Source organism: Photinus pyralis, unplaced genomic scaffold (genome assembly GCF_008802855.1).
Source record: "Photinus pyralis isolate 1611_PpyrPB1 unplaced genomic scaffold, Ppyr1.3 Ppyr1.4_LG3b, whole genome shotgun sequence".
Classification (NCBI taxonomy): domain Eukaryota; kingdom Metazoa; phylum Arthropoda; class Insecta; order Coleoptera; family Lampyridae; genus Photinus; species Photinus pyralis.
In genome coordinates this window covers 20,637,201-20,657,977 of record NW_022170510.1, presented here as the reverse complement: position 1 = coordinate 20,657,977, position 20,777 = coordinate 20,637,201, and the positions used below count along the sequence as shown (strand labels likewise).

Sequence of the window (20,777 nt, the reverse complement as noted above, 5' to 3'; positions counted from 1 at the left end):
CAACCACTAAATAGTTTTCATTACATATTCTTAAAGAGTACCTGCACTTAGCAGCATAAAAAATTTATATTATATAATCAAATTTAAGAGAAAAACTCAAATGAAAGAAAACGGTTGTGCTAATTTACTAATTTCACTATTGTTTTGTTAGTTATGAATGTGAAAGCAATTTATTGTGCTAAAGATCACTAAAAAAATGTACGTAAATAATTATATACCTACTTAAAAATCATTTATAGTGGCGTGCGTCTAGAGCACCAAGAGGGTCACGATTTGCAATGAGAAACCCTATTTTTCGTGAGGTATTATTAAAGAATGAACTTTTTTATAATATGACAACATAAAAAAAAACTAGTAGAATTAAGAGATAAATTTACAAATTATGTTCCTTAATTTAAAGTTTTTCTCTTAATTTTTATTTTGTAATATAATACGTTTTGAATGCTGCTATATTCAAAAAAGTGTACTCTTTAAGAATATGTAATATAAACTAATGGTTGCTATTTAAAAAAAAATGCGCCCTTTGACCATGCAGAAGTACGCCACTGACCACAAATTTCAAGTACGTGGATTGGTAACAAACTTTTTATAATTTTGGCATTTAAAATGACACTTTTTAGAAATCGTTGACGTTGTCAAATGCCTTACGTTTCACAACCAGTTGTGAAAAGTCAAATATTTCGTGACTGGTGGTGAAAACTATCATTTTAAATGTGAAAATTAGAAAAAATATTGTGTGAAAGACGTTGGGAAACACTCCTATACAAAAAATAGTGCTTTTCCCAACTGGTTACCCAAATAACTATTATACTGTCCGGGAAATTTGACCCATAGTTGTTAGGGCGTTCTGTGCGGGTGCACCGGACTGTTGAAACCAACAAAGTTGCCAACTTTTATTTTTCTTGTGCCGTACATCGTATTTTTCACGGGTCATATAAACAAGTTAAAAAGTAATCGTAAACGATTTACATAAAGCGCATTTCCACTTGCATTCATTTCCCATTATTGTAAGATGCAACTTCTATTAAAATCGTAAAAATCCCACTGAAAAAAGTTACAGGAATTTTCCAATCGCCGTGCTGTAAAAATTGCAGTTTAAATCAGGGAATTAAAAATGTTTTGTGATATGTTATGTAAAATGAAAACGCATATGAGTATTACATGAGATAATACGTAAAAATATATTACTTGGGAAATTTACAGTGTAAATATGTAAATTCCCATAAGTTGACATTAAAATTAAAGTATGGGGTATGTAAAAAAAATAATTACAATGTAAGTATGAAAAACGTCAAACCTATACTGTAAGATTTTGTCCTGAATATGCCCTTGTGTAATATTACTGTCTTGATACTTGAAAACGAAGAACGTGATGTCATATTTATATTTTTGCTGAACTGCAGTTTTTGCGGAGAAGCGAAGTGAACGTCATAGCCTAGTCATTTGGTTATCCTGAACTGAATTGGTGTTTGTTAGTCTGTGTCCTGTAATTAATAGAATAATCTGCGATTCTGAAAAACTGAAGGTAAGTACGTATTTTAATTATGTTTAACTGTAATAATTGTAAATTTAAGTGCAGTAATGTCGAGAAATACGATTTGCATCAGTACTTGCATAGAAATAAAAAGGGCGCGCAATTCTTTTGCATTCGCCATCAGTGCAATAGATTAGCTTTTAAAACATGTTCTGGATTTAGACAACATATCTTTCGACATCACAGACAATTAAACCCCAAAAGTAGTGAAATTAGGGTAAAATGTAACGTTAAAAATTGCATTTTTATTGCTACTAATAAAAAGGAATTGTGTGCTCATATGCGCTCTCACATTAGAGAAAACGTTCCTATAACATGTCCATTTATTTCTTGTGCCAGTTGCAAAACTGTTTACAAAAATGTTCCATCGTTTAAGACCCATGTGATGAGGAAACACTTTGATTTTGCAGGCATTCATAAATTCGGATTTAACGTGACTAACGAAATAGATTGCAACCTACCATCTGGTTCTGAAGAATATGTGCTCGATAGCGAGCAAACTGAAAATGTTAACGATTTACATTCTCTAAACTCAAAAAAAGACTTGGAAGAAATTGGAGTTAAATATTTGGCCGATTTATATCTAACCTTGGAATCAAGTCACTTTCTTTGCCAAAATTCTCTCACAAAAATCATACGAGGTTTTTCTGATTTTGAGAATTTAAATCATGATTACATGTTAGCAAAATTAAGAGAACTCGATAACGAAAGCAGGTTAAATTACGAAAATGTAGCAAGTTTATTGAAAGATAGTTTGTTTGGGGTCGCTCATAATAAAGTGAGCGGTTCTTTGCGGACAACTTACATGCGACACAATTTTTATAAAAAAGAATTTCAGTTTGTAGAACCCCTCAAAATAGATTTAGGCGTAGTCGAAGAAAAAGATGCATTTTTTTACTACGTTCCAATACATGAAACTTTAAAATCACTCTTAAATGACCCAAATGTAAATAGTCAATGCTTTTCTGCGCCGCACGTTTCTTCCGACGGTGTGTATAGAGATTATTATGACGGAATCTGCTGTAAAGATAACACTTTTTTCTCAAGAAATAAACATTCTCTTAAAATAATTTTATATCAAGATTCGTTTGAAATTTGTAATCCTTTGGGCAGTGCTCGCAATAAATATAAAATCACAGGAATTTATATGACCCTTGCAAATTTGTATCCATGGAATAGAACACGAACTGAACAGATACAATTAATTGCTTTGTGTTTTGATAATAGTATATTAAGTATGGAGAACGGTAAGGGATTTTTACCGTTCGAAGACAATTGTTTGGAGGAGGAGCGAAGCGACGACTCCAATTATTGTCTGAGAACGGTACCCTTAACGTTCGACGTGCTTATAACATTTTTTGCGCGATCGAAATTAAAATTATGCAACCAATATAAATATGCACTAAGAAATTAACGAGCAGAATAAATCGAAATGATCGAAGTGGTATGGTGTATATCACTAGGTAACCAGTTTATTTGTCAAAATTGAAGTTAATAATTTCATAAAAATGTGCATGTGTCTGATGTAGTTTACTAGCTTTGAACTTCCTTTATGAATTTATGAGCGTCTTGCTATAGGAAACAACAGCACAAATTGTACGTTTAATGTACCTAACAATAATTAAAGATTAAATGTAATGTAAGACTGTTGATTTTTAAAAAGGCGTCGGTAAGTATTTTTGCTGTTCTGTTTTTAGATCGGTAAGTAATTTTGACGTCGTCGTAATCATAGCAACTGGTAAATTCTACCTACTGTCATGGAAACACCCATGGTAAATAGTCAGAAATGACCGATCGCGCAAAAACATATAAAACACTTTGGTTTTGGTACTATTCTTCGTCCCTTGATCAATGACTTAAAAATTTTGGAAGAAGAAGGGTTAAGAATTAATGAAAATGTAATAGTCAAAGGAAGCATACTTTGTACCGTCGGCGATAATCTAGGGAGTCACCAAATTGGAGGATTTTTGGAAACCTTCAACGTAGAAATGTTTTTTTGTAGGTTTTGTAAAATTCAAAATTTTAATGGGTCAACTTATTTTGGTAATTTGCGTACTGTGCAATCATATGACCATGATGTTAATATGGCTTTAACAATCAATAACCATTTTGAAGGAATTAAGCATAACTCTCCTTTAAATGAATTAAACTATTTTCACGTTGCTCTTCCTGGGTTACCCCCTTGTTTAGCACATGATTTAGTGGAAGGAGTAATCGCCCGTGATTTAATGTTAGCAATTAATTATTTTGTCCAAAAAAAGTACTTCTCCTATGAATACTTAAATTTTAAACTCAGGACGATTAATTTTTTATTTGAAAAGAAACAATCGGTCCCTGTAATTAAAAAAAGCCGATAAGTTATCGGGGACGGCTTCACAATTAATGTATATAAATAATGTTCTACCATTTATCTTGCTTGAAAAAATACCGTTAATTAAATCTAATGAACACGGGAAAGAAATGTGGCAAATGATTTTATGTTTACGAAAAATTTTGAACATAATGTTGGCGGTTGAGGTATCCGAAGACCAAGTTGCGGTTTTGAAAGATCTTCTCCTGGTATACATAGATTTAAGGAAACAGCTTTTTCCTGAAATAAAGCTTACACCAAAACATCATTATATTTTGCACTATCCTCATTTAATTAAAATGTGGGGTCCGCTTAGGTTATTATGGACATTAAGATTTGAAAGTAAGCATAAATATTTTAAAGATGCTTTAAGGCGATCACCGAATTTTAAGAATGTTTTGATATATCTTACAACTAAGCACCAATTCTTACAAGCTCTGAATTCGGAAAATAAAATCCTCTATTGTAATAAAGTTATAGCTGAAAACTTAGAAATTTTCAACCCAGTCAACTATCCTCCCGAGATGTTAAATTTGATATCAAGTAGATATATGTTGAGTACTTTCAGATTTGTAGCCGAAGAAATAACTCATAGGGGTACATTTTATAAAAAAAATATGCTAATTTGTCACGATAAAGATGAATTTGGTATTTTCCATCTGTGCGAAATTAAGTACATTTTAATTACAGAGAGTATGGAAAACTTGTGGTTTGTTGGAAAAAATGTTGAAATTTATTATATGAGTACCGGTTTATACGAAGAGCTACAAATCGAACACTCCCGAAGTACTGATGTAGATGTTTGTATATCTTTTGAAGAAATATTATCTTTTGAAACTGTTTTAAAATGTAAATTGAACGAAAAGTACTTGTATTATTTTAAATCGGCACCTTTAGAAAAATTCTAAATCAAAAACTCTAAACTTTAAAATAGTAAATCCTATTATTTAATAATATGCCCCCCTATTTCTTTCTATTATAAATATGATATTTTGTTTGGACCTCACTTCTCACTTACTTGCACTGCTAATCCTAAAATCTCAAGAAACATAACTCTCTAATGCTATGTATTATGCGTTTAAATTTATTTAACGAGCAAAACACAAAGAAGTTGTGCTCACATGTTAAATAAATTTGAATGCCTTTTTGCTCAGAATAACCATGGCGGCGAAAAAGATCTACACCGTATGGTCCCGAGATAGAGAGAGGAAAACTTTAATTTTGATCGATGAAAATGACGTGGATATGTACAAAACCTTAATTTTAAAGGGTAAGATGGCCATAATGCTCGGCTATTATAAATGAACCATGTCTTTCATTACAGCATCCCAAAAGCTACAAGTTGACGGTTCATCGTTAGCTTTGGAATCTAACGGCACGCCAATCGATTCAGAAGTTCTACCGTACCTTAACCAGATGGATATATTGATGTTATTGGAAAAGAGTGAGACCTGGAAATCAACCGATTCATTTTCTGTAGCAACAGGAAGTACGGTAACAATCGCACAATCGGATATCTCAGACTTGCTATTGCAACCATTTCCTGAAGGCGCCATCTTTGAGGAGAGAGAAGTTCACCCAACTCCAACTGAAAAACCTGACTCTACACCTATCGACAATATCGATTTGACCTGCAAAGTAGATTGCAATTCAGAATTTTTATGGACTAATTTTGAAATCCCCTTAGAGAGACTAAATAGTGAACAACTTGAAAACCTTGGAAATGGTGTGAGAAATAAACTCGATATTAAGTTTTTAGTCCAACTAATTGTAAATGACATGAGACTAATTAAGAAGGTCATTCCAATGAAAGCCTTCAAGATTGTGGCTAAAAAACTTATAGATCGATATCCATTGATTTTTAGGGATGTAGATGAAGATGGTGTTGTACTTGGGGATGGAAGCCATTCCTTAGTGAGCAAATTAGTAGAAAGGAACAACTACTTAAACAGGCCACACAAAAGAAAAAGCACCGAAGCACAATCTTCTCCAATCGTTTCAAAAAAACGGGTTTTAAGCGCTAGAGCAGGCTGTGTAAATTGGTCACCTGAGATCGGCCACCATGACAGTGAAAGCATAAGCAAGTTAACTGAGAATGCCGGAACTTCTGATGAGCAATTTGTGCAATTATTAGAAAAAACTTATCCTCAAATAAGAAAAGTGTTAAATGAAGAAGAGCCACCCTTCTCTAAGCTAATGGAAGAGTGGCCATTGCTGTTCTCAAAAAAGGCAATATTTTGGCACTTCAACAAGCTAACGAACTCTGACATCCATTTAATGGACCTCATCACCAGCAAATGCAATAAAATCACATCATTTTTAAAAACCAAGTTGAAAAATGATTTCGACGACACTAATCTCGTAGAAATTCGTACTATCACAAATATTACGAAATATTTTAAAGAAGATTTACAGAACCTTTTTTTAAAATGCAAGGTAAGAAATTAATAATTCACATGATATATGATTTAAAATCATACTTTGTGTTTTAGGACTTACCTGAAATTACCTTAGAGAGTATTCCCCTATCGCCATATATAATTCAGACTGGGGGTAAGTTTTATTTTTGTGTGCTACATTATATGAGCCGAGCCTACAAGATCAAGGCCTTAGCAAATTTTGGTTGTGTTTGCAGTTTTTGAACAATACTGCACTGTGTCCAAGATAACGAGGGCCACTATGAGTATTTTAGAAACGACAAAAGATAAAAATTTGGTTAAATGGGAAAAAAGTTGCGCAATTAAAAGTATTTATGAGATAGCGTTAAGAAACCCTTGAATTTTTTTTGGTTTTTTAAATACTTTGAAAAAATCGGATTTTGCGATTTTACAAGCTATTTTTTTTCTGGCGTTAATATTTCACCTAGAGCAAAACTAAGGACATTTCACTACAACCATTTTTAACTTTAAGATGGCGTTCTTAATTTTTTAATCCGACGTTTCGTCTTTACGGAACCATCATCAACTTCATTTTTTTAAATACAGACCTGTTCTTTCGATATCATATTCTTAAATCCCTTTTTATTCTGAATTAAATCAGGTATAGTACTTTATGGTTTAATTGCGCTTTAATCTTTTGTTTCGGGCTAAATTCCTATTACGACCTGCACCAATTTTTTAAAAAAATAAATAATTAACTAGGAGGCTAATTAACGTGAGTGAAATAAATAGAAAAAACAAACTCAGAACTAACTAAGAAATCAAATTGAATTAACAGAAAATATAAGAAATAAAATACCACAACGAACAAATTTGAATAAAACGACTAAATTTAGAACATATGTTCCAAAAGACTTTCATTATTTTCTAAACACAGATAGCATCTTCTGCTTCTCATTAAATTCACTTACGTTAATTGCCCTAGCTAATTATTTAAAAAAATTTATAATACAGGTCTGTAATAGGAATTTTCTTAATTAAACCCGAAAAAAGGCTAATAAAAGGTAATTAAACCATAAAGTTTAGTAACTCATTGACATCAGATTAAAAAGGGAATTAAGAAAATGATATTAGAAGATCAGGACCGTATTTAAAAAAATTAAGTTGATGTTGGTTCCGTAAAGACGAAACGTCGGATTAAAAAATTAACACCATCTTAAAGAGCGTTAAAAATTGGCGTAGAGAAGTGTACTTGGTTTTGCTCTAAGTCAAATATTAACGCCAGAAAAGAATAGTTTGTAAAATCCGATTATTTCAAAATATTTCAAAAACCAAAGAAATTTTCAGGGTTTTCTAAACGCTATTTTTTTATACCTTTGATTGCGCAACCATTCTCCCATTTAACCAAATTTGTATATTTTACCGTTTCTAAAGTACCCATAGTGGCCCTCCTTATCTTGAACACAGTGTATAGTTAGTCATGCATTTTTTTTCAATGTTGGTGCTTCCATAAACCAAACATAATTAGCATTCTGAAATGGAAAGTTGTTTGCATGGCCATAATAAATGCTAAAATATTTCTTTCTATCTGTAATCCTTAACTAGCTAATTGTAATGTGGGAATTCCACGCATTGTGAAAATTGCAAATTAGTTATATTTTCATTGGTTATCACATTTCATCACATTACCGACTAGTTTCTGTAAGCAGTCTTCTTTTCAGAAGAAGAAAACATGCTTTACTTCGTGTACCTAGAGAGAGAGTTGGTGCATCACGATGGGTATACCACATTCATAGAAGCTCTTAAAGTGTCATTCTCCTTATTTTTCATTTTAAATTTGAAGTATCCTCGCAATCTATGCGCTACCATGGAGTTGTTGCAGAGGATGATTCTGAAAATACATCCCGACGCTGGGTCAAAATCTAAAAAAGTGTGTGCAACGCGAAAAAAAGTGTTCAATTTTATGAACAGTATTAAAGAAGGTTAATATTAATAGAAATGTCTTCTTTTTAGTTTTAAGGATTTTATTAGAGAGGTTTTTTATGTTTCTGTTACTAATAAGAAAAATATACACTATTCACTATTCTTAACTTTTTGCTTTTATTTTATTTTTTGGCGTGCAAGGTTTCTAACGAGGATTCCAATGTTACCTAACATGATCTTGAAGACATATCCAAAGTATTTTGGGAGTTGTTAAACGTGTACAGGGTTTTCATTTTTATTTTGACACCCACCTACAGAGTTTATTAAAAGAGATAGGCAAAAATTGTTTATACAAAAGTTGCGTGTTTTTTTCTGTAATATATTTTCAACATATCAACAAAAAACAAATGAGCATCGTAATGTTAAAAAAAAGAACAAATTCCCTTAAATGGAACACTATATTTTTACTCAGGGTGAAATCCCTTTTCATCCTGATTCCAAAAATGTATAGTTTGCCGGTATTTCATTCGGCCTTTTTTTTTAAATATTTGAAGTTTATTATTCAAAAAATGCAGCAAGAGTTTTTGAAACACTGTCATGCATTGGAATGGGAAAAATTTGTTATATACTGAGATAATATATTGTTAAAAATTGTTATAGAATGTAAAAATTAATAATTCGAAAATTTATAAAAATAATAGTAATAATCCATAACAATGTTGATTATTAAGTTCTATTTTTGAATAATAAACTTAAATTATTTAAAAAACGGCTGAATAAAATACTGGCAAACATATTTTTGGAATCAGGATGAAACGGGTTTTCAGCCTGAGTAAAAATATACAAGGTGTTCCATTAAGTAAACAAAATAAAGTTAATTAAGCTTGGCGATGGTCATTTGTTGTTATTGATGTGTTCAAAAGAAAATATAGAAAAAAACACACAACTTTTGTACAAAATATTTTGCCTATCTGTTTTAATAAACTCCGTAGGTGGATGTCAAAATATATATGAAAAATAAACAAAAATAGGTAGGTACCATGTAAAAAGGGAAACTAAAGGTAGAATTCGTCTTGACAAGTACAGACGAGCGGACGGACAAATGTAATTTTCACATTTCTGAAATGGAAAATTACATTATAAGGCGAGCCTATGCGCACTAATGATTACTGAAATATAACATATTAAAATATGGACTTGCTGAAATTCCGTTATATGTTACACTTTTTTCATCAACTTAGTATGTGATATTCCATAAACTATACGTAACATACTAGGAAGATACTGTAATAAAACACAACTAATAGGAACAGGAAACCTAAAAAAAGTATGGATTGCCTTGTAACATGCTCTGGAAAATTAAATAGTAAATTTCCCATATTATGGTAAAATACAGTATAAAGTCTTGCTTTTTTGCAGTTGAAGAATGGAGAATCACTTTATGAAATGGGTTAATTTACAAGTTCCTCGTGTTATGCAAGAATAAAAATTGGAACTTACCTAAATCTATCATGAATTCATCTGTGAATATTAATGGTAAATTACGGTAGATGTTACAGTAAAATTTATTTACAAATCGTTAGGTATTTTCACAGAACTTTACGTTGGTTATAAATAGCCAACGTAAAGTTGTGGAATATTACATAAACTTTTTTTACCGTGCAGTTCGGTTATACATTTACGTGTTTTAATATTCGGAATCGACCTTTAAGTAAGCCGTAACATTACTCAATAAACACTCTAGTGGAGGAAAGTTTGTAATTAAAATTTCTCTGCTTTCGTGTTAAGTGACCGTTATCTTTATATGGTGTTAACAAGTAGTTAGTACATTTGTACGCCGAATCCTCCAAAATGTGGGTATTCGTATCTGGAAAGAGTTCAAAGGGTGTTTCACGAATTCTTTTCCCTAATGGTGAATTGTGCCATACACGCGCATCATGGACGCTTCCAGGATAGCCTATAAATTATGTACCGTTAATATGAACAAAAGCATGGATATTACCTGCAAAAACATCTGTGGACATATAATTGGCATCACACACACCTTGCAAGATTATAGAATGGTAGTGATGTCTATTACAATAACTTCCTTGATCTTGAGAAAGAGCCGTAATTGGTATATGTGTACCATCAACTGCCCCTAACACGCCAGGAAACCCCGCACGTTTGGAAAATTGCAGCATTACTTGATGTGCTTTCTGTCGAGTGGGCCACACAATATAATTAGACGATTGATCCGTTAAAATTGTGCATACTTTTTGCACATACAACCACGCTGTTGATGTGCTTACATTAAATTTCTCGGAAATGAGTCGATAAACTTGCTGGTTACACAACATACTCAAGGCTATGAGTAGTTGTGTTTGTGGAGGTTTTGCAGTCGGTCCTACCCCATTGTCTCTTTTTTTCTATTAAAAATTTACCAATTCCACCCAGAATGTAATTGAAGGTAGAATGTGAAAGTCTATAATGACTTTTAAAAACTGAAAGCAATATATTTTCATATACAACTGTACACATTGGTAATAACATACCACTATCATCATACAAAGATGCCACATTTTCAATATAATCTTTTACGGCAATTCGAGGTCTTTTTTGTAGATGTACTGACTTTGATAAAATTGTAATCATTTCATCTTCATCCTCACTATCACTCTCCATCAACTGGGCTATTGCCGCCAAAATTAACTTCCGTTTTCTATTACTTTTTGCAACTTCCATTACAAAGTAAAGAAAAACAAACCAAGAAAGCATGCAAATTTATGAAACAGTCCCTTTAACCTAACCTACAAAACAAATCTGACGCTCTCTATTTACCGTGTCGTTCGATAAATCAACCATAACCACGCTCACCGTAGCTGTTTACCGAATTTTACCGAGACATTTGTCTCGATCCAATTATCGTAAATGCCCTACTGATAAAATCGAACTGTTCACATTTAAAAAATCTTTCTATTCTTTCTCTCAGCTTATCTAGGTCTTCTTTCTTTGTCCTACAATTTGAATTTAGGAAACTTTCGGTTTCATTATTTGTATTACCTAATAGATAAGGGGAATCCCTAGTTCTCTTGATTTTTCCCCGAGTTCATTTTCTTCCTGTGGCATTGTAAGACACTTGTCTGTATGTGGTGAAGCTACAAATTCTTAACTGGGTTTTATCCGGCTCATCTGTGAGGATTATCAAGAACTAGTGAGCCCGTGGGCTACGCCCCACGTGGCGTAGCAAGGGTCCAAGGGAAAATAGGGAAATCTTTTGTTTGACACATTACACGGCCTCATTGAAAAGTGTATCACTTCCTCTGTCGTTCTGAAGGTTGATGGCGGTGGGGTTCATATTGACATAAGATGTGGGCTTAAAAACACCAACATCGACATGTCAAAAACATGAAATAATACACATTAGACTATTATTCTTTTTGCTTTATTGCAACGAAATTGAGAACGGCATACAATTAACATTAATACACAATAGTTGTATTCCATTGTTTGCTTTATTGCAACGCTCTTTCATAAACAATATTTTTTGTTGTTTTGGCATGTGTGAAGATGAATAATGAAGACGGTTTACCAACACGTGAGCATCCAACGTATAATTGTCCATGTGAGAAACATGGTGGTTCAAGATGTAATCCACATACTTGAAGCGATTGCCCTTGAGATTTATTGATGGTCATAGCAAATGCCAGTCGGACGGGAAATTGTATTCGCTTAAATTCGAAAGGCATATCTGATGGAATAATTGGTATACGTGGAATCAATACGTTTTCGCCTTTGTATTTGCCAGATAATATAGTTGCTTCAATGATGTTGTTCAGCAATTGTTTTACAGCCAGTCTTGTTCCATTACAAAGCCTTGGTTGATGTAAATTGCGTAACAGAATGATTGGCACACCAATTTTTAATTGCAGAATATGAGGAGGAGTTCCAGGTAAATCAAGTGAATTTAAAAATTCTATTGGATAATTTACAGCTTCATCTGGATCCATAACGCAATCAATAGATTTGTAGATGTTGGTTTGGCCACTAAGCTTGTTTTGAATCTCAATATTAATATCACTTACGTCTTTGTTTTTAGCTGCCAATATAGCGCGATCGCTTAACCATTGATGATTTGTATAATTATCTACAATGTTGGGATACACACTTGCAATTAACTCCTCTTGTGATTCAGTAGTAACACAAAAATCTGCAGGCAATGTTATTAATCCTGTTGTATTGTCCGTAGCACATTTTCCATTTCCAACGTCCAATAATTGGCTTGCAAATGAATTGGCTGATGCATCATTTTGTAACTGTACGCGCATATTTACAGTAAGCGATAGTTTGTGAAACAATCGCCACAAATGAGATGATTTTAAACATGCGTTTAATTGATCTGCTGGAGTTGATCGTGCGATGACTGGTAAAGTTTGTCTAAAATCACCTGCTAATAATATAATCGCATTTCCAAATGGCTGTTGGTTGGTGCGCAAATCTCGCAAGGTTCGATCCAGTGCCTCTAAAGACTTTTTGTGTGCCATTGTGCATTCATCCCATATAATAATCTTGCATTGTTGAAGAACCTTTGCCATTGCGGATGTTTTCGAAATATTACATGTTGGTGTTTCTGTTAGTTGCATGTTTAATGGCAATTTTAATGCAGAATGTGCCGTTCTTCCACCATCTAACAAAGTGGCTGCAATTCCAGAAGACGCTATTGCCAACGCGATATTGCCGTTTGATCGTACTGTGGCCAAAATCAACGCAATTAAATATGTTTTTCCAGTACCTCCGGGAGCATCTAGGAAATACAATTCACCGTTGTTCTCATTGATGGCTTGCATAATAGTGTTGTAGACGTGCGTTTGCTGCTGATTCATGTTTGTTATGTTGTCTTGAACAAATGTATGTAATGCATTGGTATCGTACTGTGTTTCACGTTGTATTTCACGATTGCAAACTTCTGTAATGGTTCGATTTGGTGATGGCAGTCCCAATTGATTAAGGAGTTTATTCGCCATCATCAAACACATGTCTTCAATGTAAATTAATGATTGATTATACATCTCCGCAGTGTATTGTAATTCTGTGTGTTCACTTGCATTACGTGCTTGATGTAAAATGTCATCTGTCATGGCGTCTTTATGTTGTTCCCACAGTTGTACAGGTCTTGATGGAAAGCATGTTGATATTATAATTGCGAATAATGTACGCATTTGATATGAAGAAGCTGTAAGTGATGCTTCGTGAAGGGAATTGTCCCAATGTTCATCGTTTTCAAGTAAATGTAAGTGTTGACAGGCGTCACGATATGATTCGCACAATACGCCATTTACAGTTCTTAAACTGTGAAATGATGTGGGGCCACGCACAGTAATCAGCAGCAAACGTAAATAATAGCATTCAGCCATGTTTGGATGTACAGTCTCTTGTAAAAGTAATGTCCCTCGGATACCTACCACTGTAGCATAGGCAACCAACATCCCAGCCGCCTAGTCCAAGTTGGATTTGCGGGTGTGCGAGGTAGCTATCTAATGCGGTTCATTTTCAGCAGATATTCCCATTTAGCCAAACTAAATACTAGTTAGTAGAATAAAAGTGAATGCCATCGATTTATTAGCTCAAAGGATCTGCGCTGCATATCCTTGGCTTGGTGCAGTAAACATTTTTACATTTCTTACAATTGGTTTGGTGCGTTTTAAATTTGCAAATAGTTTAGCTAGAGACTATTAAGACAAAATAATGGCCTTTCACTTTTTAATTTTTTGAGTAGGTTTTCTTCTAACGAAATAAAGGTGATATTCTTGTCCTTTAATGACATTGAAATTCCAGTGTCATTAATAATTACTTGCGAGTAGGTCTCCTCATGGAATGCGATTAATTGCCCTACAAGTGCACTGTGCAACAATACCTTTCTTTTGTAACTAGCATCAGAAATTAAATGATATGCATTTGTGATACTTGGTCGTGGTTGATTTTAGTTTAGGAGAGCTTTTACGTTGCATATTTTTGAGTAGGTAGGCATATTATAAGGATATTTAGTCCAGGTTATAGGTATAATATTTTTTGACAAAAAAATTAGTTACCAGTTAAACCGGCTTTTTCATGCAGGTGAAATGATTAGAAATTAGGGAAAAATAATTAAAACAGCTGAATTTTTCCGCGGGTGTCATCCCGGGGTTTGAAAGGAGTGGGAGGTGGTAGTTACAAAAGGAACGGCATTGTCGCGCTTCCAGTGCAGATAATCGCATTCCATTAGGAGGCCCGAGTAATTAATAATGAGACATCAATTTCAATGTCAGTATAAAACGACAAAATCATCACATTTATTTTGTTAGAAGAAAATCTACTCGAAAAAATTAAAAGTAAAAGGTCATTATTTTAGCTAAACTATTTCCAAATTTAAAACGCACCAAACCAATTGAAAGAAATGTAAAAATTTCTATTGTATTAAACCAAGGATAGATTAAAGCAGCGCAGATCTTTTGAGCTAATAAATGCCATTCATTTTCATTCTACTAACTTATTTTTAGTTTGGCAAAGTGGGAATACCTGCTGAAAACGAACCGCATTAGATACCTACCTACCTCCCACACCCGCAAATCCAACTTGAACTAGTCGGCTGGGATGTTGGTTGCCTATGCTACAGTGGTAGGTATCCGAGGGACATTACTTTTACAAGAGACTGTACAGTGTATAATCGACCCAAGGCATCACTTGAAAATAACTGTGGGTGGCCAGTTACTGGTTTACCTTGTTTCCGACGTTCAAATGTTTTTCTGGTAGCATTCCACGTGAAATAACGTGGAACTTCTGAGTACAATAACGTTCCAGCAAAGTCATCAGTTTGGCACAATGCAAAAAAAGCAGTCAATGTTGTTGCTGGTGGTTGTGCTGCTCGCTCGAAAACATTTTCTGTGGTAAAATATACTCGTTGTCCATTTTCTAAATGAACAGCCAAATGTACCACAGTTGGATATCTTTCGTGAATTGGAAATGCAAATATGCGCCATATTGCTTCGTTGCTGCTGATATATCTGCCAAGCTGATATTGTCGGATTTCATCTAGATTATTTTCAGGTGCCACTCCGAAAATGGCCATGTCACTGCCTTTGTTGACATATTTACAAATATATTTGATGGACTTCACAGAATTACAATATTCTACATTTATATGTGCTTTATAGATTTTGGATAATAATGGCGAATATGGCACTATCCAACGATTATCAATCTCAACGTCATTGTTGCGTACTTTCACCATTATTGATTTACCATTGTCATGTGTTGAACGACGGCGATATAGTGGATATCCATCGTTACCTGTTATTGTTTCTGGAATGAATTGTTTTGGATATCGTTTAGAGCACTTGCCATCAATCATACATGGTGAATGTAAATTAAGAGCACCACATGGGCCATGTATCATATTCTTTGTAATTATTTGGAATAGTTCAGAATCAATTGCAGAATCCGGTATTTCAGCACAAATAATACCATCAACTTCGTTTGGTTGAATTTTATCCATACACCAAATGAGAATATGCGCATGTGGCAATCCTCTCTTCTGCCATTCAATTGAATACATCCAGCATCGAACTGAACCAAACACGTTGTACTTGACAATTAAACCCATTAATGATTTTAGTTTTTGCTTAAATACTCGTGCCGTGATGTCATGACGATCAGTGTGCGATTGTCCGGGCAACAAACATTGTTTAATTTCATTCCAGGTCGGATTGCAGGTAAATGTGATGAATAAATCCGGACGACCATAATGCCGAACGTATGACATTGCATCTTGTGCATATTCATGCATGTGACGTGGACTGCCTGTATAGGTCGATGGTAGAATTGTGATGCGACCAACGTTATTTGCATTTCCATCCGTATTAATTGCATCACGTAGATGAATGTATTCCTCCAATCTTAATTGTCGTTGGTTGAGTCGAATGAATAACAGCCGCTCTGTCTCTATTTTTGCGTACATGTCCACTACATATTGATGGAACAATTGCCGACACTTCAGAATATGATTGTCTCCATTCTCTCGAATCATTAATCTGTACGCATAATAATTCATGCAACTAATTTTTTTGGTTGTTTCCGTACCTGTAATAGTGTCATATAGTTAGATTATCTTTAAATTACTTACAAAACACATTACTTACCGGTTGTTGGATTTATCATTTTCAAATGAAAATGATATCCATCATCTCCCTGCCAAAACAGTATTGGATATTGAAGTGCGTCATAGGAACGATGTGTTTCAGAGACACGTTGCAATGTATCATTTCGCCGATGCAAAACAATATCCCTAGCTTCAAATTGATCACCACCAATGACAATTGCTATCTCATTTATTGTTGGTGCATTAAATCGTCTTGAATGTTCACCTCCAGGTGTTTTGTCAGCTCTTATAACTATTTTGTGATTGTCGGACGGCATTCGGTCTATTGCAGTTTTAAATAATTTTACCAATTGATTGTGCTGATCGAGTAACATTTGTAATGACTCTACAATTTGACGGCGTATCCCAGAAGTAATGGCACATCTAGTGTTGACCTCATCATCCGAACTGCCAAGAAAATATATCTGTAGAAATTTGTGTTGTTCATCAGATATCGGCAATAATGAACCTACAGTGTGATATATTTGACCTTGCACTTTGAATGTTGGCATGAAGTGATCAGTAATTATTTTATCTGCACCAAATGACGTCATTTGGAAGCAACTGTTGTACTTCCGAATATTAGTGAGAAAATGTTTTGATTGAGAAGTAGTTCCAGATACTAATGTTAGTAACGGTTCCGGTGCTTGTTGTAAGGGTGTTAATTTTACTTGTCCATTAACGCAACACAACCCGGGCGCTTCCGTTTCGTATTTCAATGCTTGACAATGGGCACACACTTTATCCATATTACCAATATCAATGTTGCGATGCGAGTTATAATCAATTGTTGGATCATAGTCGAATGCAAGCCGTAGAAATGTTATTCGATTAGTGGCACGTGTTGCTGATCTTACTCGTCGATACGCAACACGTCGTTCTTCACTTCGCATTTGGCGTTGTTCTTGTGTAATGTTTTCACGGACGCGTGAATTGTGATTTCTAACTTGTTCATTTTCTGCTGCATGTTCCTCCTCTGTTCTTCGGGACCGTGCGTGACGGACGTAATTTATTTGTCGTGTACGGCGACCAATATCTGAACGTCGTCGCGGCATTGCGCTCGATTCAAACCAAATGTAATTAACAACCCGTACCGTACTCAGTACTAACCGTACTGCGAACCTCAGAACGGAGACCGTCTACCAGTTCTATTTTTAGAACGAATACGTACCCTTGAGATGGCAGTAATGTTTACAGGCAGGCGGTCGGGCGCACTTGAGACTGCCGTTGACGTTGACGTTATAAACTGTCACACTTCACCCCCGAACAATTTTTTAAGCTTTTACTTTACTTCGACATATCGGCATTCGGCAACAGTCCAGTGGTCCCCGTGCCTGGCGTTAGATCTCTGTTGTAATTAAAGTGAAAAATATTATAAAAAACGATGGACCGTTTTTGCAGTTATTGTGGGGCAAGGAGACAACTGGAGTTTGATCGTCCATTGGGTATGCATAATATAATAACATGTTACTATGTAATATCTATTATTACTCTTTACAGATCGCTGTAGCAAATGTGATAAATTCCCATTTATATTATCGCACGAAGTAAAGTCAGCGTCGGTATTGCGGTGTTCGGTGTGTACTGCTTATATCTGCGCGATAAACAGATATTGCGAAATATGTGGACATACGGTGGAAAACAGCAAACGGATAAGGGGCGAAAGAGCTGGACAAATGCAAATGGCAGGAAAAATTCAGGCGAAAAAAATGGAAGCTATCGAACGGAGAAAAAGACGAAAACTGGAAGCTGAGTGTTCATCGTTCAGTGCCTCAACCCCATCCACAATGACATCACTTTCGCCGTCAAAAAAGTCATCATCTAATCCGTTATCATTTTCATCCAACGATGATGATGATGTAGACAATTTGTTGTCGCAAATACCGGATTCGGAATTGTCGCAAATACAGGATTCGCAAACAAAGGATTCGGAATTGTCGCAAATACAGGATTCGCAAAAACCGGATTCGGAATTGTCGCAAATACAGGATTCGGAAGCAAACCCAGAGTGAATCTATAATATGTAATTATAATTAGGTAGGTGATTAGGTAATTAGGTAAGAGTGAATCAATAATATGTAATTATAATTAGGTAGCTGATTAGGTAATTAGGTTATCTTTATAATACATAAGTACATACTTTATACATTTCCATGTAATAAACAAAATAAACAATTTAAATTGAGTGTGTGGTGGTTTCAATTTTAAATCTTATACTCGAGACCCCACTTAGCAAACGAAATAGGTAAATCTTGTCACAGTTCTATTTTTAGAACGCAAACCGAAACAGATCTATTTTTAGCTATCGTGTAAACTTTGTTGCCTAGTGTTATTGAACACCTGCACTTGAGGTGATAGTACTGTTTGTCGTACAAACGTCAAATTCGAGATGTACACGGCTCACAACTCCCATAGTACATATATAAATTTTTGTCGTAATCAGTGCAGCCGTTTTCGCGTTTTTAACTAACATACACCAACGTCTCTTTTATATATATAAAGATTTAAGCTACATTTACGCCGCAATTATTATTTACTTACATTTCAATTGTTTTAATTGTGATTTGGCGTTTTACGCGTTATGCGGATCATAAACCACATGGCAGCATAAAACTTAGGCTCGTTCAACACCTGTAGAGGTAAGCCAACTTATTACCATCTTGCACGGGATTTAGGCATTAATTCTTTTAGCCATTTTGTTCTGCGTTTATCTCTGAAAATCAATTTTATATAATTAATCGAACGTCACTGGACACTACCTATTCTTCCGTCTTCGTCAGCGTCATTTCTATTTCTTCTGTCGCAACTTCAGGATAGCACCAAGGGTTATCGAAGCCGAGGGACACCTATTGTTGTACCCCGAGTTATACCAGCTTCCGAGGAACCATCTTCAGTTATACAACCATCGGCAACTAAAACACCAAAAGGTCAGCAACCTCTCCCAAAACTACCCTTGAAGTTACTCACTCCCTTTCTTCTCTTCCCTTACTCCTTCTTATCATTTTCCTCTTATCTTACCTCCCTGTAATCTCTCTTCCTCAGTTACGCATTCATATTCTTAATCATTCACCTCACACATACCTATCTATTCAATAAAATCTGTTTATAATTATAATTTGTGTAAAACTAATTTTTGACAACTACTTTTGTAGTTCAAGTAGGTACAAAACTGTCAGGTGCAATACAACTACCGCTTCACGGTGATTCATTTTAACTAATTTAAATTTTTTATTATCGCACGTCAGTCACGTACGCAGGCAAGTAGATAATACGAACTGATTTTTTTGAGTAGTGAAGCTTCTTACTATTATGTGGGGTTTGTCCTACAAGCAGACTGAGTAATCTCCTAAATGTATATTTGATTTTATTTCACTTCCACACTTAACAGTTCTATGTATTAGTGCGTTCGGTTTTACAAGATTTGGTCGCTCTTTTAACTCTTTAAGCTCGAATTGCGTTCGGTTTTCACCTCATATCGCTTATTTTAATCTATTATGTCGCAGCCGTTTAATGAAATTGGACATTTCATGAAAAGTCTAGACACTTCATGAAATGCAGCCAGATAGTGAAATAAAATGATATTTCACCAAGTGACTAATTATTTTAGTCACTTCATGAAACGCAACTTCTTTTCTGCCTCATGCTGAAATGTCGATTACATATAATGTACAAATAATTGTGAAAGAACACATCAGTTATCAAAAATGTAAATCTTTAATTATTTGTTTGAACATGGCAAACTTTGGTGGCACCTAGAAGTACACATCGATTTATTTTTCATGCAAATACACCTTCCGCTGTTGCATTGTTTTCTTCCTGGTTTGCACATGCATTTAACAAATCCTTGACCGCCGCTTGTCATCATTACAGCTTCTCTGATTGACAAGTATCTAGTTGTGTTAATAGCATGTATGGAAAGGAACGCTGCACCTGCTAGTGATAAACATTCTGGTCCAAACCAATCCTTTAACATTCCATGCTGACAAGCTAATTGATTAACGCCGTTTTTTTGGTCCATGATGATACATATTAAGTTTAGCGGATCTCCAGGTCCTCGATCTACCTTGGGTGTGCTTAACAACACACAATCGCCTTTCTTTAGTTTAGGTAACTTTTTCGTGGAACTGTTGAGCATTTTTTTTGCAGCTTCTTCAGTTTTAGTTCTAGTAGCTTGTCTTTCTCTAAGAATGTTACTTGAAGTAAAACATAACTGACATAATTGTGTATCAGCGTCTTCTTTGCTACAAGAAGCTGATATGCAATTGGGATGAACATTCTGTTGACATTTGTCACACCGCACTTTATTTTCTGAATTTAGTTCTTCTTCACAAATACAACACCTATCGAGTTGACAACTCGGATTATGATGAACAACGGTGTCCGTTACGCACGCACTAAGAACATCCGTCTCGATATTGTCAGTGTAATTTTCGTTATTTT

General features: G+C 34.7%; 4 protein-coding genes across 4 annotated transcripts; 3 read left to right on the top strand and 1 right to left on the bottom strand.

Annotated features, from left to right (window-relative positions):
* Nucleotides 1–1,467: 1,467 nt before the first annotated feature.
* On the top strand, nucleotides 1,468–4,611 carry LOC116166303. Its single transcript, XM_031481225.1, has 2 exons — nucleotides 1,468–2,757; nucleotides 3,338–4,611. Exons 1-2 carry the CDS (start codon nucleotides 1,545–1,547, stop codon nucleotides 3,889–3,891), a joined length of 1,767 nt encoding a protein of 588 aa, XP_031337085.1. The 5' UTR covers nucleotides 1,468–1,544; the 3' UTR covers nucleotides 3,892–4,611.
* On the top strand, nucleotides 4,608–8,292 carry LOC116166304. The gene is made up of 4 exons (XM_031481226.1): nucleotides 4,608–5,154; nucleotides 5,209–6,320; nucleotides 6,377–6,437; nucleotides 7,984–8,292. Exons 1-4 carry the CDS (start codon nucleotides 5,046–5,048, stop codon nucleotides 8,247–8,249), a joined length of 1,548 nt encoding a protein of 515 aa, XP_031337086.1. The 5' UTR covers nucleotides 4,608–5,045; the 3' UTR covers nucleotides 8,250–8,292.
* A 3,387-nt stretch (nucleotides 8,293–11,679) lies between these two features.
* LOC116166411 (ATP-dependent DNA helicase PIF1-like) lies at nucleotides 11,680–13,578 on the bottom strand. The gene has a single exon (XM_031481364.1). It carries the CDS (start codon nucleotides 13,576–13,578, stop codon nucleotides 11,680–11,682), a length of 1,899 nt encoding a protein of 632 aa, XP_031337224.1.
* A 4,056-nt stretch (nucleotides 13,579–17,634) lies between these two features.
* LOC116166502 lies at nucleotides 17,635–18,522 on the top strand. The gene is made up of 2 exons (XM_031481467.1): nucleotides 17,635–17,782; nucleotides 17,838–18,522. The coding sequence occupies exons 1-2, from the start codon at nucleotides 17,722–17,724 to the stop codon at nucleotides 18,347–18,349; spliced, it is 573 nt and encodes a 190-aa protein (XP_031337327.1). The 5' UTR covers nucleotides 17,635–17,721; the 3' UTR covers nucleotides 18,350–18,522.
* The last annotated feature ends 2,255 nt before the right edge of the window (nucleotides 18,523–20,777 follow it).

What these genes read in the sequence shown, in the direction of transcription:
- LOC116166303 (XM_031481225.1), top strand. Translation starts at nt 1,545, where the DNA reads ATGTTTAACTGTAATAATTGTAAATTTAAGTGCAGTAATGTCGAGAAA. An exon ending in AATTGCTTTGTGTTTTGATA is followed by an intron (nt 2,758 to 3,337) that starts ATAGTATATTAA and finishes CGATCGCGCAAA; the next exon opens with AACATATAAAACACTTTGGT.
- LOC116166304 (XM_031481226.1), top strand. Translation starts at nt 5,046, where the DNA reads ATGGCGGCGAAAAAGATCTACACCGTATGGTCCCGAGATAGAGAGAGG. An exon ending in CAAAACCTTAATTTTAAAGG is followed by an intron (nt 5,155 to 5,208) that starts GTAAGATGGCCA and finishes CTTTCATTACAG; the next exon opens with CATCCCAAAAGCTACAAGTT. An exon ending in ACCTTTTTTTAAAATGCAAG is followed by an intron (nt 6,321 to 6,376) that starts GTAAGAAATTAA and finishes TTTGTGTTTTAG; the next exon opens with GACTTACCTGAAATTACCTT.
- LOC116166411 (XM_031481364.1), bottom strand. Translation starts at nt 13,578, where the DNA reads ATGGCTGAATGCTATTATTTACGTTTGCTGCTGATTACTGTGCGTGGC.
- LOC116166502 (XM_031481467.1), top strand. Translation starts at nt 17,722, where the DNA reads ATGGACCGTTTTTGCAGTTATTGTGGGGCAAGGAGACAACTGGAGTTT. An exon ending in GGAGTTTGATCGTCCATTGG is followed by an intron (nt 17,783 to 17,837) that starts GTATGCATAATA and finishes TACTCTTTACAG; the next exon opens with ATCGCTGTAGCAAATGTGAT.